The sequence below is a fragment of the Crocuta crocuta genome, unplaced genomic scaffold (assembly GCF_008692635.1).
Source record: "Crocuta crocuta isolate KB4526 unplaced genomic scaffold, BGI_CrCroc_1.0 scaffold131, whole genome shotgun sequence".
Taxonomy (NCBI): Eukaryota; Metazoa; Chordata; class Mammalia; order Carnivora; family Hyaenidae; genus Crocuta; species Crocuta crocuta.
The window spans coordinates 17,535,705-17,557,421 of record NW_027528977.1 but is presented as its reverse complement, the minus strand read 5'-3'; the positions used below and the strand labels follow the sequence as shown (position 1 = coordinate 17,557,421).

At 40.9% G+C, this 21,717-nt stretch overlaps 1 protein-coding gene across 2 annotated transcripts in view; it reads left to right on the top strand.

Annotated features, from left to right (window-relative positions):
- Window positions 1-21,717, top strand: part of TENM2 (teneurin transmembrane protein 2) — a 3,267,991-nt gene that overhangs the window by 2,761,604 nt on the left and 484,670 nt on the right. The window contains exon 1 of one of the 2 annotated variants that reach the window (XM_077757353.1): window positions 10,890-11,028. The exons of the other annotated variant lie outside the window; for it this stretch is intronic. Coding sequence (XP_077613479.1) covers window positions 10,890-11,028 — 139 coding nt within the window. Of the gene's footprint in view, window positions 1-10,889; window positions 11,029-21,717 lie in introns of those variants that run through there. 2 annotated transcript variants of the gene reach the window in all.

Here is a 21,717-nt window from a genome sequence, read left to right as displayed (position 1 = left end):
AATAAATAAAAGAAAGCAGGCTTTTCTTTTTCTTCTGTGTTTGAAACCTTCCCATTAAGAGAACACAATATGTGATTGCAAACATGGATCAGCCTCATTAGGGAGAAAGAAAATTGTTTGAAATAAACCTCAAAGAGGAAGAAAAAAGCTGTCATCTTCTTTAAGGACACTATTATGTTCTTATTGACAAGACAAAAGAGTAATAAAGTTAAATTAGAGCGACTATAAGCTTGATAGTTTGGTTGGAGGAAAATAGAACAACCTTTGCTATTAAAAAAAATGGATGTTTTAATCAGCTTCTACTGAAGCAATGACTGCTGACCTTACCCTTCATTGAGAGCATTCTTGAGTCTGTTCCAAGGGCAAAATCTTACCTCACGGTTACAATCTAGGAATTTTAAAACTAGAAGGGGTCTTGAATAATCATTATGTTGGACTATCTTACTTAGAATTGAAAGAAGGAATATCTAAAGCAGTCCAGTGACTTTCCCATGCTCACTCCGCTTTTGAATTCCAAGGTCAAATTCTAGGCATCAGCAGGAACCAAAACCTATTTCCTCCAGATCTAGAATGTGTTTCACCAGTCTTACGGGGAAAGCATCAAGCTGAAACAAAATTCATGGAGATTATTTTGAAATCAATCCAGAAGTATAGTGGGGGATTCTGAGCATACCTGTTAAGTTCTTGGGAATGCAGGGCTCCCAAGATGCTTTTCTCTCTGGACTAGGCTTTTGGCAGTAGAAGTGGTGTCAGGGGATCCCCGTCCTTCCTCACTGCTGTACCTCAGCAAAGTCCTCACTCTCCTGATGAACAGAAGCAATGCCTCTTTGGCCCCCTCCATGAGAAGAACGAAACAAGACGACCGTGCTAGCCATGAGCAAGCTCTGAGACACTCCAGGACTGCAGCAAGAGAAGCCAGACACCTTGGAAGTGACAAGCTCTCCCTTGTAATATATTGTAGGAGTTCAGGAAAAGAAAATGCAATAATGTCTTAAGTACTCTGGGCCATTTTCCTCTCCCGCTTCCCTCCCAGAGAAGTCTGGACACCTTTTTATTTGGAAAGGTGCATTGTGACATTTTCTATCATTCCTTCCACCTATTAATAGCCCTGGCTGCCCCAGGTGCTCATTTTCAAGACGCCCTCGGAGAAGGGGGACGTCTGGCAGCCTCTCTGCAGCTGACAGCTTTGGGGAAATGGCAGGTTTTAATTGATGTATTGTGGGCACCGTGCTTTCTCTATCTCTCTCTTTAGAAAAATGTGATGGGTTTAGTATCCTCCTAGGACCTATAGATTTTAATATGTCAATTATTCCCCTGTTATTGGGACTTGTGTGTTTGTGGCTGACTGATGGTCTTCCAGGTACCTTTTTGTCTCTCTGTGACACTGTGCACCAGTGTCAGCATAGCCTCTCTCTCTCTGAATAACCTCTCTAGACAGAAAGCTGCCAGAAAAGGCTGTATATAGATTCTCATCAGAACAGCAAGTCTTATAGATACTTCTCCAATGAGCTGCCTGCCACTGGTTAATGATCACAGTGAAAGAGATTGGAAAGCAAGGCGAGAAAGCAGGAATGTGAAGTACCAAAATGTCCCATTTTCAAATAGTCCTGGCAGCAGGTCTCTGGCTCCCCCTGAGGGAAACCACAGTCCCCAGGCCAGCAGTTCCATGGGTTTTGGCCACAGGAGCCACCCTACATAAACCTGGCCTGTTGCCATCTCTGGGAAGGCATCTTCGTATTTCCCAAGAGTGTCCTACAGTGCCAGCCCTGCCATCATTCTGCCCAGTGAAACCATGGTCTTTGTGTCCACATCTATGCAGAGTTTCAGCTTAGCCCTGAGACTCTTCTCCTAATAAGAAGTGCAGAGTGGGGCGTCTCTTGCTTCCTCAGTTTTCCTCAGCATTCTAATAGACCTTAAAAAACACAACTGTCTCATGAAGGTATAATTCACATACCGTAAAATTCATCCATTAAAAGTCTACAGTTCTGGCTTGTTATCAAATACATGGAGTCCTATGTCCATCAACATCCTCTACTTTTAGAACATTTCTATCATCCAGAAATGCCCTACTGCCCACGTGCTGTTCATCTTTGCCCCACTCCCAGCCCTAAGTGACCACTGATCTAATTTTTGTGTCTGTACAATTGCCTTTTTCCTGGGCATATCTTACCAGTGGAATTAAATAATATGTAGCATGATGTTTCTCAGGTTCATCCATCTGGTCACATGTATCGGTAATTCATTCTTTTTTATTGCTGAAGAGTACTCCATGAACACACATATTTGCTTGGTGGATAAGCCTTATTTGCTTTATCTACCAAGTGATGGACATTTGGATTTTTTTCCAGTTTGGGGTTATTATGATCTTATGAACACTCCTATACCTTTCTTTGCATGGACCTATGTTTTCTAAGTTTTAACTGCTACATATTAGGTGCTAATGTGCCCTCAAACTATGCTAATCCCTTTCAATGCATTATTTTTAGACTTTACAACCCATGAGACAGGAATTTTGATTGGGGAAACAAGGTTTATAAAGAAACAACTTCTTTGAAAAATGTCTGGGGCCAAAATTCAAAGCCATGGTCTTTGTTCTATGCCAGGTAGTCTCACTAACAGAAAAGTAGGTGTTTGTACTGAGCTCCCAAAGCAAGCCCCAGCTCTAGCCATACAAAAATTCCTGATGTGGCCACTTTAAATGGATTTGAGGTTTGCTAACCTGCTCTAGGATTCTTTCATGTAGAAATATTCTCTTCTACATTCCAGCAGCCCCAGAGGTCACTTCCCATCCAATTTTCACACTGATACATAGGTCAGTGCAAATGTATTAATTATCTGCTTTATGCTTAGCACCAGGATAGGCACTATAAAGATACAAACAACCATGACCCCCTGAGGGTGGTACAATGGAAAGACAAGATGCATACACACACATCTAAGTTACAAAGAACCAAGTACAAATGTCCTGAGAGCTTTGATTATTTAAAAAATCTGTGTTAATACCCAAACCACTTACAATTCATATGGCACCTGCCTATTTCCTTTTTGAGTTATGTGGACACTGTGGAGCTAAATTACTAATCTAGAGATCTGGATTTTACACAACTAATGAGCTACTAAGAAGATATTCTGTGGAAACATAAAAAATGTTATCATGTAAGGCAGCTTATTTTTGGTGTTTTCCCGGTAGTAATTGGGTAACCTACAATTTCCTCTAGAAATACATATATACCTCTCATAAACCTTTATGAACCACCTATAGTGTTTCAGGTACAGCACAAGGCATGCAGGTGTTAATAGGGAGCAGAATAGAGTTCCCTGACCTCCTCGAGCTTGCACTCCTATGGGTTAGATGAGTGTGCTGAATGTTTCTGTCCCCTAAATCCATATGTGAAAGCCCTGATCCCCAGCATCAGGTAATGAGAATGGAGACTCTAGGATAGAATTAGTGCACTTAGAAGGGGCTGAAGAGACCAGACCTTGGCTCTGTCTCCACCTCATGAGGGCACAGTGAGAAGGTGCTAGTCTAAAAAACAAGAAAAGGGCCTTCCTCAGAAGACAGCCATGCTGTCACTCTGACTTCAGACTTCCAGCAGCCAGAACTGTGAGAAACAAATGTTGGTTATTTAAGCCTTCTGGTTGATGGTATTTATTATGGCAGCCAAAGCTGACCAAGAAAGTGGGTAGCAAGTAAACAGATAAACCATAGAGATTGTGGAAAAGCTACACAAAAAGAGGATGTCTGGAGGACTCCTATGTCTCTCAGGGGCAGAAGGCAGTGGGCTCTTGCCCAGATCTGCATCAAAACAAAATGGAATGTAACCAAGCAAAACAAAAAGTCAAAACACAGCCCTTAAGCCAATGTGTGGAGGAAGAATTAGCAGGAGTCATATATCCCAATGACTTAGAATATGAGGCTGGCAGGAGAGATGGAGAGAAAGATACATTTAAACACATAAAGCCCTTCCGTGTCTTTTTTAAATATTCTGCAAATCTTCCGTAAAGATTGGCAATTTCTCTATCAAGCCTGGGTAACCTAATATATCAATTCTCCATTTTCCCTGCCCAACTTAGTGATAACATATCTTCCATTAGCCTATGCTGAAAGAGCCATTTCTATTCTAAGAATCTATTTATGTTCTCCTATAACTTTCTTAAAGATATGCCTCTGGACTGTAATACCTCAAGCTTATTCCCAGCTGAAATGTGAATACTTTTGCCAAATTTTAGTAACATCTATTGGGCTTTTTCTGAGTCATTTGATTATGAGGGTGTGGGGAGGACTTCCCTATGGGGAAAGAAATCTACCATTCCTTTAAATTGAAGGGACTCCAACAGAATTTGCATTTTGGTTACTTGCCATAGATTTGGTCTTCAATGTCAACAGTATTCTGTGACTTTTATTTTCAGTTATTTCATCAATTAGTAAAACAACAGGTAATCTCAGTTCTGAAATTTTTTTTACTGAGTGTATGCTCCTGTTCTTGTCTCTTTTATAATCTTAAGAGAGGCATTGTTTTTATTTCAGCTCCTTTCTGTATGTTTTCAATTCTTTCCACAATTCTTAATGAAGCTTCTCTAACTCTTGTTAGTTTCCAGTTGTCAGAAACCTTTAGTTACATGATCATTTTTACCTAAAGATTTCTAGGGTAAAATCCCAGTTTTACCTTTCATATCCTATCAAACTGGCTTTTTGAAAAAGTGCTATCCTGTACTACTTCCTACTGAAAAATTAGTTATTCATTGTCCTTCCAGTTGGCTGTCTTCATTAACAAAAGTTGGTCCATCTCCTGTTTTTCTTTAATTCTCTTCACTCATAAGAAGGGTATAGAAAATGCTCCCTACCCCACACTGAGGTTAAATTATTTTATGAAATGTATTGAAAAGCTTTTATAATTCCACTAAGTTTCAGTGACCTACATTCAAGGTGTTGATGTGTAAAGAAATTTCAGTCTGTAAAGGCTGCTGGTTTTTCATTTGAAAAAGAACAATTCACATATTTGTATATGTGTGTATCTTCACTTCTTTTTAAAGGGACCAAACAGTGATACTGATTTTATTATATATCTATTGGAATATTGAGTATTACTTTTACTGGAATGTTAGTTTACTGAGAAAAAAAGTGAAAACAATATTATTTGGGACAAACACCATAGAAGGCATTATGCTAAGAACTGACAGGAAAATAGTGATAAATAAGACCTGAGCCTGTGTCTAAAGGACTTATGCTTTAGTAGGTTAGGGGGAAAAAGATGTTCAAATACCCACAATAAGATAAACTTAAGAAAGTAAAAGTTAAACGGCAAGAGAGTGCTTTCTATGGGCTGAGTAGTTCTATGAATCCATGCTGAATCCTGTGATCCACATGTCCCAGATCAGCATGAGAGGGGACAGAAGCAAAGTTAAATCAGCCTATGACTATGTATTCCCATTTGATACTTATATTTTTGAATGAGTGTCTTTATATTTTAACCCCAATCTTGGATACTATGTATATTGTGTGAATAAGGAGACCTTCCTTTTTTTTTTTTTTTTTTTTTTTTAAGAAGGAAATTTGGGGTAGAACTTGAGATCTGGAACTGAGTTGATCCCTAGCTACCTTGTCATTCAGATGAAATCAACATGATGGTAATCTCTCCTTTACTTTGGGGTGTTTTAGACTTTGTCAAAAGTAACGAATATTCTTTTTTAAGAGGAAAAGGCATATAGGGACAAATTGCAATACTGATTCATTATTCAGGGGGAAAGTTATCAACCTACCTGGAGAATCCTAACAAAGGAAACAGCCAAGTGACAAGTAGAACTAAATGCCAAACTGGAGATAGAGCCTCTAGCAGAGGAATTGGCCAGAGTAGATGCTCTGTGAATATGGTTTCTCCATCTTTTTTCCCCTGCCCTCACTCCAGGCTGATTTAGTCCTCTGTTCTTGTGTATTTCAGTTAGCGTTGATATAAATATGCTCAGAGTGTTAGGGAGTCCAATTCTCAGTCATGGTATTTCTCCTTGAACTTGATGTATGGAAGAATTATGGGTGAGAGTGTTGCCCTTGTGATCTTGCAATGGTCCTTTTCTTTTGATTCCAACTTTTTTCTGAGGTTTTGAGTCTGATTATAAAGGGGAGGAATCCCACCCAGTGTGGTACATGCCTGCTAGGAATGACTGATATACCAGAGAGGCAGTTTACCAAAAATGGCCAACTAAAACGTTGAAAACACACTATAATACAGTAATACACCTACACTTTACCCTTTGTAGACCTTTGGGAGCTTCTTAAAATATTGAACTCCTTAAACAGACTGGGCTTTCTTTTTTAAGTGAAAATGATGTGTTTGGTTCATGAAGTATTATGGTAGATTCTAACTCCATCCACCCACCACAAAATAAGTCTGCACCGATATTTTATTTTCAGGAGGGAGATATAATTCCTCTTTTGGTGGTAAGCTCCTCTCCTTAGAAGGTTTCTGAGAACTTAGGAATATAGCATTTTCTGATACTATTATATCGTGTTTTACCAGTGGATCAGGAAATATGCCTTCAGAAGGTCTTGGAGAAAATTTATAGGATAGAATGATAGCATGTAACATCAGGGAAACTTGATTTGCATATGATATGAGGAAAGGCTTCCCTAAAGAAGTGAACTGATTTATAGAAGGTAACCAGAGGATGGGATTGTGGGAAGGAGAGGGAGATATAATATGTGTGGACAGGGAAGGAAAATAACGTGTTCCCAGATCTGAAAGAAGGACAGTGTTGCTGGGGCACAAAGAAGGAACAGGAAAGAGGAGTGACACATGATAAGGAGTGGATTCTTAGAATAGGCTTCTACAGGGGTTCCTGGACCATCGGAAAGCGGTATAAACTCTGTCCTCAGAAAAAAGGAAGTCAGTGAATGATTCTTAAGAAGGGGAAATAATGATGAGATTTTCAAGTTTTATTTCTTTTGTGTGAGAGAGAAAAATGAGCGGTGGAGGGGCATGGAGCAGGAGGGAGGGAGAAGATCCCAAGCAGGGTCCATGATGACATGGGACTTGAACCCACAAACCATGAGATCAGGACAGGAACTGAAATCAGGAGTCTAATGCTTAAGTGACCGCCACCCAGGTGGCGGTGAAATTTGGTTTTAAAAGATCATTTCAGAGCACCTGGGCGGCTCAGTCAGTTAAGTGTCTGACTCTTGATTTCTGCTCAGGTCATGAGCTCACTGTGAGTTTGAGCCCCTCATTGGGCTCTGTGCTGAAAGCACGGAGCCTGCTTGGTATTCTGTCTCTTCCTCCCTCTGTCCCTCCCTCACACACACTCTCTCTCAAAATAAATAAATAAACATTTAAAAATGAAAAAAATTAAAGGATCATTTTGCCTGCCATGCAGATAAAGCATTGGAGGAGAAAGAGTGATGCTAAGAGGACCAGGGGAGGTTGTCAAACCATGCAACAGGCCATGATGGCAGAAGGAAGGAGGATTTGTCCTTGTCCTTAGGAAGCTTCCAATCTCGTAAGGGAGTGGACATATGCACACAGAACTATTCCAGTGCAGTATGTGAAGTGGCATGGAATTCAGCAAGATGAAGTGAGAACAAGAACAGGTCACTGTGAGCAGAATCAGGGAAATCTCTTCTTCCATACTGAGCAGGATCCAAAGACTCACATGACCTGAGATTTGTCTTACTTTGGGTTTTGCTTGTCTGTTGTTACTCTTATTTTAGTTACAACTGCTTTCAGGATAAGAGAATATTTTAAAGGTAGTATTTCTACCTTTGGTTCTGTTTTAAAGCTACAAACGCACATTGTGTATTCAAGTTCATGTTATCCATGTCAGGCAAGGGTTTTTATTCATTTCTCTTTAGGAAGGAATGAGTGAATTCCTCTTTTCTTGATATATATAGGTCTTCTGTCAGTAGAGTCTGGAAGAGACAAATCTTCTCTTTTTGAAGGATGTATTGCTGTTGAGTCACCAACTTAGCCACACAGGCCCACACTAATGTCTGTGCAAATGAACAAAGACATGGTGCCTTCATCCTGAGAAATATGGAATGGATTATAATTAAAAAGACTTACACACGGTTATTCTATAGCTCTCAGGCCCCTTGTTGAAACAACACCCCTTTCTGAAATGACTCTAAGCATTTATCACTGTCCACACCTGCATACGGCCCAATTTTAATAGGGATTACCCATCAGCTGCACTGATTAGCTATGATGGAAAAGCTATTGAGCTCCCCTGCTGTATCTCTTTTGAAGAGAAATAGGCTGAGTTATAAGTGAGATCATGAGAAAGAAAATGATGGTTGGCCATGTATAGAGGCATTGGGCAAGTACTAGCTTATGATTTCACAGTGGCTCAACCCTCAGCCCTATCTTTATGTGAGCTTGGGGAAGTTTTTGAATATCTTTGGGAAAAATAAGATGGTTAGGCTGACTGATCACCCAGGTGCTTTGCAAACTTAGTTCCAGATATAGATTTCCATCCAGGAGAGCTATGAACTGATTTTTCAAAAGGTTCTTTAGCTGCAGGATAATTATAAGCATTTAGTTATGTGGGTCTATACACAAGAGAGTGTATCCTTCATACTGATATCCAGGAGAGGGCGGGGAAGAACCTCCTTTAGAGCTCTATTTAAAAAAACAAATTTTGGGCCAAGAGAATGAGTAGCTATGTGACTATGAATCTTGAATATACCTAGTCATTTCTAAGATTTAAGATATGGCATGTCTAGCCTAAGAAATAGTCTCCCATAGCTTGCGTTCTCGGACTACACATGGAAATCTCTGTTCCATTTGATATGATGCAACTTAAGGACGTTGACAAATATGAAGCAAAGGCGATAAAGATGAAGAAAAATATGATCGTTGCTATATAAGGAAACGTTATTACAAACTAGCTTGGCTTGGTTTTTGCAAGACCTAAGGATGCATTACAGCTGTCTCAAATCGTGTGAAGAACTATAGCCACAAAAGAAATGAGACTTCTCCCGGCTGTGCCGTTCCTAATAGACCTGGGGTGAATCAACTGAAATTGCAGGAGCTTAATTTGTGCTCCATGTAGGGATGAAACTTCAAACAATAGTATCTAACTAAGAATGGAATGGGACCTAGTCTCTCTTGTGTGCTGAGTAATCAAGAAGAGACTGAATAGTAATGGTTGTGAAAACAATGATTGAAGCATTTTTGCCTGTATTACCTCAATATTTAATAGTGCAGATGAAGAAACTGAGGCATGGTATAGTTAAGCTGCTTGCCTAAAATCACCCAATGAATAGCTGACAAAGCTAGGATTTGAACACAGACCAGGTATAGACTCTGAAGGCTTAACTGTGCTGCCACATTGCCCCTGGGCATCACGTGGGGATGCTGTGGATGGAATTTCTGCCCTGAGTTTCCAGGGTGGTCTTTGACAATTCCACCAGTGGTAGAGTGCATTTTGTGGTGCCTCACATAGGCAGATACTGTGGTAATAGAAAACACACAGAGTTCCCACACATGTGCCTAGTTGGTCATTCTGCTGCAGCTACCCACAGACCCCCAGTTGCCTTCCGTACACCATCTGACATTGGAGTTCATTGTTTCTGGGTAGAATTTTCTTTTGTCTTGGATATGGATGTCATGTGTGTAATCCATTTCAGCAGCCGTGCCATGACATTTTTAAAAATAAAATCACGGAGCGCCTGGGTGGCTCAGTTGGTTAAGCGTCTGACTTCAACTCAGGTCATAATCTCATGGTTCCTGGGTTTGAGCCCCATGTCAGGCTCTGTGCTAATAGCTCAGAGCCTGGAGCCTGCTTCAGACTCTGTGTCTCCCTCTCTCTTTGCCCCTCTCCTGCTCACACTCTCTCTGTCTCTCAGAAATAACCATTTTTAAAATTATTATTTAAAATAATTTTTAAAATTTAAAAATAAATAAATAAATTTAATTTAAATCACAAAAAATATCCAAAAACATGGCAAGAAAAAAAAAAAAGCTCTAATTTCTGGGTATAAGGGCTACAACTAGATCTTTCTTCCAACCATGATGGATAGCTGTTCATTGTCTTCTCCATCAGAAATAGCACCTTGTGTGGATGTTAGAGAGAGATCTTGACTTAATCAGCCCTTTGCCCATTAGGAAACACAATGAGAAATGGAAAATGCTTTCCAGTACAAGGAAAGAGAATCCTTTTCAAACTCGATAAGATCTATGTAAAGGTAACTGACCAAGAAGGAGCACTGACCCCATTTCATATACAGGTGCTTTAAAATAATTTGACAACAGGTAGTTAAAATGTAAGTATGCCATGCTGTCAATCACACTTCGTCCTTCTGGATTTTAACGCTTGTTTTACTTGAGGGAAGATGATATTTGAACATTTTATGGCATCCATCAACAGGAATGTGCACATGGTTTCAAATAAGGGTTTTCAGCCTTCTGAAACCAATTACTTCTGCCTAAGTGGAAATGCCAAAGCAGAGATGTGTCAGCAACTAAGAGAATAATTTAGAATAATAATAATAATAATACATGCAGTGATGCCATGAAACAACAGAAATGGTGCACACATACACTCCTACACACATGCACAAACCTTTTACAGAGGTATTTCAGGAAGTCCGTGTCAAACAGTGTTAACCCAGAGAGATGCAGAAATGTCAGACACATTACATGGGCAGGACGTGCAGTTGGCATTTGGCTGCCAGCGGGGGAGGCGTCCTCCCGCAACTAATTCCTCAGGAACCTCATGCTGAGTGTGTCTACAGGGAAGGGAGAAAAAAAGGGAGGAGGGGAGAGCAGATATTGCCTATTATGTTCCTCCTTCGCAGCTGGAGAAGGCCTCAGCTGTGTGGGCTGGGATCGCTGGTGATTTTCTGTAGTTAGAGGGGAACACAAAAGGAAGAGCTTCCCTTTCCCAAGCCTATGCCAATGGTGCGCCAGCCTCTCCTGCTCATCAGTGCGTCTGGCACAACTGAATGCAAGCCAGGCCGCCCCTCGTGGAGACTCGCCAGTGCCTCACCTCAGCCTGTGAGTTTTGTCCATGGGAAGGTTGTAATGGAGTCTCTGGGTAAGGATGACTTGACATGCATGCAGCTGGAGCTTTGCAAGGACCTCTCCTAATTGACAGAGTAGGTGGAGCCTTTACCTGAACCCTTCACTGACTACCTAGGAGAAGGTAGGGGATTCAGCTGTGATACTGGTTTTGCTCCGCAGCTTTCAGAGTAGCCTTGAATTCCTGTCACTGAGTGTGATTTCTCGTTCTGATCAGGCTGTTGAACTGAAATATTCTCCTGCTCCTTTCATGATGGCTGCCAGGTAGATCACCACAAAAAATTCGGTCAAAATCGTCCTAAAATGGGATTTATTAACTGTAAACATCTGTTAAGTCAAGCATCTTGTGTCTGTTGCTGAAATACTCTTTCAAGTGATTCTCTGTACATCTGTCACATTTTTTCACCCTTCAGAGACCTATCTGTGGTAGTTCTCTGTGCACTGATTGGTTTTTACCCTTGACTGTGGCTCTATGTTAAGACATTTTTAAAAATAGGCAAAAGGAAGAGAGGAGAAATGATTCATTCTATTAATTGAACTTTTCTTCAAAACGTGGCTTCCTTCTGTGACCTGTATCTGATATTTAGTATGCTGAACAGATTTTTAAGAAACTCCTGGTGTCTTTGCTGCAGGTGGCTGGGTTTGTTGACAAATCTTCAGGTGCACCATTTGCCTTCAAAGGGCATGCTCCTGTCATATCAATTTAAATGGAATAATAATAATCTCTTGCATTTTAGGGTAACTTAAGTTCTACAGAGTGTTTTCACTTATATTATCATAAGTATTTGAATTGATCTCATTTTATCATATCAAGTTTGCATAATCAGTGTAAATATTTTCATGAGGTCCTTTTTTTTAAGTGAAGAAACTAATGGCAAAGGACTCATCCAAGGTCATCAACTACTAAGTGAACTTGTTGGTATTTCAACCCACTCCATGTTCCAAGCTTTCATTTTCTAGTACATATTACCTATGGGTGGTACTGTGTAGATTGAGATTATATCATCTATTGGGTTGAAGGTGCTTTAGTAAAGTAAGATAAATACTATCATATCCACATAAAAATAGGTTCCTACTTGTATATTGTCTTTTATATATGGGTATATGTGCACCATTTTACTTTTTTTTTTTTCTTACTCCCTTTTTGCTCTTCAGGCCACTGTAGGAACAGCTGTGAACTAGATCAAGTTCAAAGTGAGCATTCCCTGCCTTTCTACTACACACATACCTGTATACATATTTGGCGCTGTAGGTTTAGGGGTCTTGAGGTGATGCAAGTTTCCTATCATTCGAGAAGAAAATCATCAGTAAACCTAATAAAGAGTTAATATTAACTCTCATGAGTCTAAACAAAACAAAGGAATGATTCTATAATGGTGCAATTTCATTTACATTTATTTTAGTAGGAGGGATAGGGGGAGCCAGGGGAGAAATTTCAACATCCTTGAAATTATCATACATCACTTACTTTAGCCTTTGAGAATAAGCAAGTGTGTTCCCAGAAGCTGGGAAGGGCAGATGTACTCATAAAGAGCCTACGATGTCTGTCTCTTTAGACCACCTTAGTGTCCCCTCAAGAACTACCCAGAGACCTTGCAAACAAACAAACAAAAGCACCTCAAGGACCTAGGAGCAAATTTCAAAGGCTACTTAGATCAGCCTCATATGGTTCAGTAGTATACAACCATCTCTTCCCAGTCGCACTCCTCCTTTTCCCCAACCAAAGCCTTACCTCCAAACATCCACATTCAGCGCCCAACCACATGTGTCCATTGGTTCTTTGTGAGAACATAGGCATGGAGCTTCAACTTTGGTGATAGAGAATCCCACAAAAGCATGTGAGGCATCTCTTTTAAGATTTATTTAGTATATTAGACAGTACTTTCTTATGTACCCCTCTTTCTGCTTCAGAAAGAGAGCAAGCGATTTTCTGTTACATTAATTCCTTTGCCAAGACAATTGTCATATTTTCAAGCCTTGTTTTTAGACCGCTAGGCAGTGTCCTGGTTACTTTCTAGAACAGACAAATGCCCTCTCAACCTCAGCCACTCGTGCTTTCATCCACAGACATGTGTAGAGGTAATGCAGAATATCACTCGAGTTTGCATTGTGGGGCTGTTTCAGTCTTATTTTTTGACATTATTTTGAAAATCTCTTGAGAAATAGGTGGAGGGTAGATTCATAAAACCTTGAAATGTCAGAGCTGGAAGGCAGTGTAAATTACATGTGGTCCAATTGTCTCATTATAATGATGAGAAATTGGGTCCCAGGGAGGTTGAGAATTGTCCCAGTTTATCATGATAATGGCATGTTACATATATCCTATTTGTCCTTCATGTTGTTCTCAACCCTTCAAGTCCTTCTCTCTGTCCTTAAAGCTGACCTGATATGGGCTGCATCTTTGGTACCCTTGTCCCCTAGGTGCTAACTGGCTTACTCAATAGGAGATCGGAGGGCAGAGAAAAAGGAGGAAGAGGAATCCATTACCAGCTTCCTTCTGGCACTGGTGCCAGACACTGGCTATTTCCCAGTCTTGGAGACACATGTCCTCTCAGGTGGCCTTCCTCAGACCATTTTCTCTTTATGGATTCCTTCAATCATTCCCTCTCCTTGCCCCTGCAGGACTACCAATAGCAATACCTTCTCTATTTTACTATCCCTGGGGCATTGCACCATCTCTTCTGGTTTCCCAAATCCTGGCCACACAGAAGGTGCCCTTCATAAACTTTCTTCGTATTACCCAGTTTAGATGCCATCTGTTCCATGCTGTGACCTTGAGTGGCACAGTAACAACTCCAGCTAAAACTATAGCCCCAGCTGGTTTTGCATCTCTATAGCCCGACTCTTAGTCTTTCTACCAGAAGGTTTTTACTCTGGAGAGTTTACTACTTTGCATGAATACATGTTTTATAAATACCTAATGCTTTCCTTAGGGAGTAGCAATAGGATGGAATACTTAAAAGTATGGGTTCAAAGTCTTGGGTTCAAATCCCGGTTCTGTCACTTACTGTGGCTTAACCTTTGTGTCTCAGTATCCTCTTTCATGACTAAAAGGCTACAGGGAAGATAAAAAGATACTAGTGCATTCAGAGAGCTTAGCACATATAACTGTTCAGTAGTAAATGTTCCTAAGTGCCTAGCACATGGTAAGTGTTCCATAAATGTTAGCTTTTATTAGCATTTGCTATTTATTAGGACTCACATTCTATATGTGGAAACATTTATTAGCACTGTGATTCTGCAAATGGAAAAAAATGGAAGACTGTCCTGAGCCTTGCACCGTGTCATAAAATTTCTTGAGGATAGAGTCATTGGTGCCCAAGAACTGAAGAGTGATGAGGAAGTGGGGAGGTGAAGATTCTAGTGGGGAAGGTGAGTCACAGGGATGCGAGGACAGATAGAACAGGAATGCAGATAGCTCTGTGATGGACAAGCTTGGATGTGCATGGAAGCTTTTGTTCTGCCTGGAAGCAATGTGAATAGGCAGGGTGGGTGTCCTATTCCTGGCTGGCTGACCTGGAGGGAGACTGTGGAATGTGTTGCTTGATATTACAACCTTTTGCCCAGATGTTCCTGCACCAAGAATAACATGATGACTAGTTTACAAAGGTACTGATGAGCCCCCACCTAGAGACAGGATTTCTTTTGATCCAGAGTGTAAAATGATAAAGCATTGTGTCCCTATTTAAAAAAATGTTTTGCATATACTTATTCTTCCTTTTGAATTTTTATGAATATTCAGAAATGCAAAATCACTTCTACTTGAGCATCATTGTCCTGGAGAGTAGCCATGTGTGTTTAAAGAGGGGAGCTGGATGTCCTAAACTACCACCAGTTCAAGTAGAAAGGGACACGCAGCTCTTTGGCAATTCAAACTCCATGTGGTACATTTTATCCTCAGTGGCTTCACACTTTGTCTCCCCAAGGGTGAAGTAAATTGTGACTTCTCTTACCTAGGTCCAGTGCTTTTCTCCTATCTTTAAATATGACACTGTGACATGCCTCCGAAAGAACAAGAAATAAAGTCATCTCATCTTCTGTTGCTCAGGACACTGACAACACTCTGTTATTACTTTATGTCAGACAAGGAAAGAATTTAATACACTGTTAGAGGCCATGGGAACATAGGAGAATGTCCACGGTTCTGTAGAGTCTTTGTTGAGTTAGACCTTGGTGCTAGCATCCAATTGCAGGGATCCTGGGCTTCTCCCACTTGTTGCTTTCCCTGTTTTCTCTAGCACTTGTATTATAATTTTGATATCTGGCCCAGAATGTACTTGCCCTTAGAGCCAACAACAAATTTCTGTGCAAGTATCCATTCGTGGGGATCTCTTGTAAGTAAAGGAATGACTTGCAGCTGGCTCCTTGCTCCTCTATCCACACAGCAATGCCCACATCATCTCCAACCAGAAGTGGCCATTGAATGCCTCTGTGGCACAAATGTCCAGGACTATGTATGACCAAGATAGTGAGTGAATGGATCTTCCCTTCTACACTCCGTTTTATCTCTTTTGAGTCATTTTGAAAATGTACCTTCTCAATGTGCCCTATCCTGAACATGCTATTGGAAAGAAGCAATCGCCCTTTCTCCCACTTACCCCCTCACTCTCAAACCCCATTATGCCTTTGTGATTTTCTTTTACTTTTTTATTTCGTGGCACTTAGGAGTTTCTAACATGCTATGTAATACTTTATTATGCTATTGTTTCTTTGCTCCACTAACACATAAGCCCCACTGGGGCAAGAAGCTTGGTCTGTTTGTTCAATGATGTATCCCAAGACCCAGAGTGATGCCTGGCACAAGGCAGACTGTCTACCAAGATATTGCACAATGAATAAAAAAAGTGTGCTAAAGAAATTGTGTGGCCTAAATTTCTGCAAGAAATTTCTTAACTCCAGAAAAAGGCCTGTGTTTCTCCACTTTGAGGAATAAAGCCTGCCCTTAGGAAAACTCCATGGAAAAAGAATGTGTTCTGCTAAAAGAAAACTTTGTGTTTATAACTGATAAATATTTTAGCTTTAGATTATTAACAAACTGAAGACATGAGATGAAAATCACTGAGTGGTGCATGACCCCACAAATTGCTCTCCAGATAGCAGAGGACCTGTGGCCTAAGGCAAAGAATCAGCATCCAACCTAAGGCCCTCTAAGGAAACTGGACTTTCCCTGCTTAGCTTCCTGAGCTTCCCAACAGCTATTCAGAGCTCATGGCCTTGCCAATCCCCCTCCCACCATAGAGGCATCCTACACATACCTTATAGCCATTGAGCCAGAGACAGAAACACAGAGATAGTCCCAGAAAGGCAACATCCAGCAATATCGGTTATTGGAAAAGTTTGACCGACTTGGAATCTTCCCTATGGTTGTCCCAATGAGCTAGGAGTGTCACCAGAAGCAGCTTCTCTGCCAGATAGATGCACAGGTACTGCCTAACTAGGGGCTAGCCTGAGGAGCGCACTGTTCTTGATTCTCAGATGGCTTTCTGGAAGAGAATCAAAGTGACTAATTTTCAGTCTCTCTCTTCATGCTCATGCATGCATACACACGTGCGCATGCATGCATACACAGATCTAAGATATTCTACAAATGAGCGAACTATCTGACCAGCTCTTCAGGAGGAAAAAAAAAATCTCCTCCTGACACATTTCCAGGCACCCTTACTGTAGTCTTAGTTGGGAGTAAAATAGGAGAACTTTGCTCCATCTAAACGTCTTTTTTTTTCATTTGCCTAAAGCATTGGAGCTTCTTGATCAGATAGAAGAAATTACATGAAAGGTGAAAAAGCATGTGTACTATCTACAGTGGCCAGTCATTTTCCCAGGGAGTTGCTGGCCTCCAAATCCTCGTTTCTGCTTCCATTTATTCTTCCTCTGTGAGACTCTTCTGCGACTTAAGTGGATGCCCCAAAATGCAGAGTTCCGATTGTCACCATGCAATGGTGAGGTTAGGATGAAAAGCCAATTTTAGATGTTCTCCTGCTATTGATCTCTGTTTATCAGAAAGGTTTTTGCTGTGCTGGTTCACTGCTGTGCTTAGGCAAAGGTTTTTACAGATTTACTGCCACTGCGTATTCAATCTGTTATAAAGTAGCATCAACGTTCAGGGTGCTGTTCCCCTTTGTTTGACCCAGTTTTAAAAACCTACAACTAAAGATCCTTCATTAAGCGAACACAGAGGTTGCAAAGCGATCAGAATTCTTCCTGCCATTGCTACCAAAAAGAATTACACTAAGGACTCTACCTCTTACCTTCCAAAAGCTGTTGTCATTTGGTCTGAAGAATGACTGCCACGCAGAACCAGTTGAACTGTTGATTTGTCTTCTTCCTCCCTTTATCTTTTTTTAAGTTATCACTGATTATCTAGTTTATAAATTCCACATTTAAACTTTTCTCTTTGGCCTGCCTTCTCTTGCAGAGCAAATCCAGAAACCAGGACTGTGGACCCTAAGGTACACACAATTAAATATTGGTGCTCAAAGCTGCAAAGTGTGTATTCCAGCCCTCTCATTGAAAGCAACCCCTACGGAGCTCACCACATAGACAAAAATATGGTCCGAGCAAGTGAATGCTCTGAAGACTTTCCAAAAGTACTTCTTGAGATAGACTGGTTTGTGTTCCATCCTGTCTGTTAGGTTCTTTTTATTTCTTACCTACCCGGACCATAGGAGGCACAACTCTTACCAGCAAGCTTTTCCTAGTTCCCAAGTCTGTCATTTTGTTCTTCCCATTAGATTCTTTATGCTGAGAGTTTAAAATTGCAGCTTCAAGCTCCCAAGCAATTGGCACATGTCAAGTGTCCCTGGGAATAGCAACCACCTGAGATAGTGAAGCACTGCTTGCAGAATGGGGCTTATATTATGATAATGATGATGACATTACTAATGGAATAGGGAGGGAAAGAAAAGAAAAAAGAGGTCTTGCATGGGCACAAACATATGACCTTCAGTTGCCCAGCATGTTTCAATGACCAAAGTCATGCTAACACCAAATCAGAGATCAGGGTGGGTGGGGGGAGGCAGCTTGCTAACTCTGTTAGCACCCATGCTTTGAGTAAGTGATAAATGGCAGTGGATACTTATAACTTTTCATTTCATACCTTGGATTTTTCTTCCATGTAGGATGATCTTCTCACTCTAACTTGTCTGTTTAACTAAGCCTTTGTCAACTCTGCAAACTTGTTGAGCTTGACAAACATTTGTTTACTGCTTTCCTTCCCCCTTTTCTTTCTTTCTCTTTTTATTTTAACTCTTTCATCTTTTGCACAGTGGCCAATGAACAACCGACATACAACATAGTGTTAATCGGGAATTTCTTTGGGGAGAGGTGTCTTCGTCAGTGAAAGTCATAGTTTCCAAGCCACTCTTGCTGATGGTCTATGTTGTGTCACTTTATTTTTGCTTCATAGCACAGGTGTCTTTCTATAGGGTCTGGCCTACAGGAAGATGCTGGAAAACTCTCAACCTTCCAGCTCCAGAGAAAAGCAAAAAATATATATTGTTGTGGTTAAAATTGTGGGACTGCTGAGTTTTCCTTCCACTTCTTATAGCCCGATTTTATCCTGCAAGCTGCTCTCTTTCTTCTCTCTCTGTCCAACTTTCACTGCTCCTGGGAGATTTTAAGTGACCCCCACCCTCATGCCACCCACAGTTAAGTAAGGTTCCTCTTCCCAGCTCTCACGGCACCATCTGTTTTTTCCATCATAGTGCTTCTTATATCCTATTTAAATTAATTTAGCAATTTAATTTAAATTGTCTAGATTGTCAGTTCTCCAAGGAGCAAGATGCTGTCTTACTCATTGTTGGATTCCACCTGGCAAGTAGTAGTTTCTCAAGAAGTAAGCCTCTGTTAGATGGGATTTGTACGCTTTGTGATCTGAAAGCTGGAAAGAGTGCACTCTCTTCCCTTTGTGTTTCAGTGACCCCACTGAGTCACATGTGGCAAATTTGCCTGCCTCTTTAGATCTAAACAGGGTACTTTCTTAGGTAGAACAGGGCCACCTGGAGACTATGGGCCCTGAGGATTGCCTCTTTGCCTTCTTCATTCTATCACCCTCATGCAGGGAAGATGAGGACCAAGATGCATATTTATGATCTCTGGATGAATATGCCTTCTCCACTTGCCTGTGGGGAGCTCTCCCCCGAGTCTCCCCATCCAGCAGCCACACTGCTCTGCTCTGATGGATGGAGCTGACTGGGCAAATTGCTATGCTGATGAACCGCTCAGCTACCTGAGCAAATGTTCCAGAGAGATCTCCAGGGATAAACCACATTTTAGAGAAGGATTCATCCACAGCCTGGGGTGAGCCTTTTAGCCCTGAGCTGGTCGAGTATGGCGGGCTAAGGAAGATGAAAGGACTTCAGTATCCGTGCTCACTTTTTAGTAACCTGGGCGCCCGTCCTTGGGCTGGTGAGAAGCCTTATTGCATTTTTCACTTTTCCCAGAAAGTTATTCAAATTGAGACCTAGAGGTCTGGGTGTCACTGTGCTCAGTGAAAGAGGGAAACCAAGACGCTGAACGGAAAGCACTTAAAGGAAGGATTCATTACCTTAAAATATGCAGATGGAAAACTGACATTATTGTCAATGTCAGAAGTCACCTTTCTGAATAAACAGTCACCTCTGGGCAAATGTGGGGCTGTGTTTCTTTCCGTTTACAAATGACTGAGTATGCAAATGTAGGGAGGTGGAGTTGATCCCCAGAATGCAGGGTTGTCTTCTTTCATCTACCCCTAATGAGGAACACACAGGAATCTGTCAAGAAAGGCATCACAGGCTGATTTGTGCCTTCTGAATAGAGGGGATTTCAGTGGTAAATCTGCCAGCTGGTTTTGTGCCTGAGTATTACATCAGTCTCTTGTATGATCTTGCATCCTGTGTAAAATGCAATATTTTGGCCTAATGGGCAGGATTAGCAAGAGCTGGGAAGCCATAAATGAAAGTTTCTTGTTTCTAGAGAGCAAGTTAGAGCTTTTATATTATCTGCCGCAGAGCTTGGTGAATTTAAATGTATCTCTTGGGCTTTGGTAATATTCGTGTTAATGTCAAAATTGATCCCATTGTTATTGAGATGTGTGGGTTTTCAGGCCAAAGACACAAAGTGCCTGTTGCCAGGGCTGATGAATATCTGCATGGGATACGTTTCTTCCTACCTTTTCCCAGAACTGTATGAGGTTATCATTGGGGCCTGCTACTGGGTTCTGTTTGTAGGCCTGCATTTTTCTGTAATTCACTCAGAAACTTAATTGACATTTACTGAGTACCTACTGTATGCCAGGCACTTTGCTCGACTCTGGGGATGTAACAGTGAGCAACAAGATCTGAGCTCTTATCCCAAAGGATCCCTACCTAGGTATGGAGATGAAGAATAAAATATACAAGCAAAAAAACCATAATTGCACATTGATACTAGTGCTTCATGGGGAAGAACAAGAAGAGAAGAAAGGGAATTATGGAGAGGGACATCATTAGCTCTGTTGATGGTGAGATGGTAGTTAAACTGAGGCAGAAAGGATGAAGCCAATCCAGTCTTGGAAATAGAGGGAGAAAGAGCTTTCAAGACAAGGAATTAGTTGAAGCGCCTAGGTGGCTCACTCAGTTAAGTATCCAACTCTTGGTTTCAGCTCAGGTCATGATCTCACAGTCATGAGATCGAGCCCTGAGTGGAGCATGCTTGGGATTCTCTCTCTGCCCTTCCCACTCACATGCATGCATGCTGTCTCTCTATCTCTTAAAAAGAAATAAACTTAAAAAATATAAAGGAATTAGTAGGTGTAACGATCCTAACCTGGGGAAGAGTTTGACATATCTGAAAAATGTACATGAGCATGTCTAGAACAAAACAAGAAGGCAGAGTGGGTTGAGTGAAATTAAAGAAGCTTTTGCAGAGCACACATCATGGAGGGCCTTATTGCCATGGTAAGGGGTTTATGATTTTATCCTAAGTGCAGTTAGAATGCATGGAAGGGAGGTTTGTTTTTGTTTGTTTGTTTGTTTGTTTTTAGTTCAGTTTAAATCTTTAAGAATGATATTTTAAAAGTGTGGAAAAGTTGTAGAGAAATGGGTAACTTTGTGATTGCTTATGGGGATGGAAAATACTATAGCTCTGTAGAAGATGGTGTGGTGGTTCCACAAAAAAATTGAAGGTAGAATGACCATTTGATCCAGTGATTCTGCTTCTGAGTATATTCTCAAAAGAATAGAAAGTAGGGACTTGAACAGATATTTGAACATCTATGTTTTAACATCATTAGACACAGTAGCCAAAAGGTGAAAATAAACTTATTGTCCCTTGACAGATTGACAGATGAGCAAAATGCAGCATAACCATACAATGGAATATTATTTAGCCTTAAAAAGGATGGACATTCTGACACATGCCTGAACACAATGAATTTTTTTTTAATTTTGTTAATGTTTGTTTATTCTTGAGAGAGAGAGAGAGAGAGACAGAACAGAAACAGAGGAGGGGCAAAGAGAGAGGGAGGGAGACACAGAATCCAAAGTAGGCTCCAGGTTCCAAGCTGTCACCACAGAGCTTGAGGTGTGGCTCAAACTCACAGACGAGATCATGACCTGAGCCCAAGTCAGACTTAATTGACTGAGCCACCCAGGCGTCCCTGAACACAATGAACTTTGAAGATATTGTACTAAGTGAAACACGCCAGATGCAAAAGTAAATATTGTATGACTCTATACATATAAAGTAC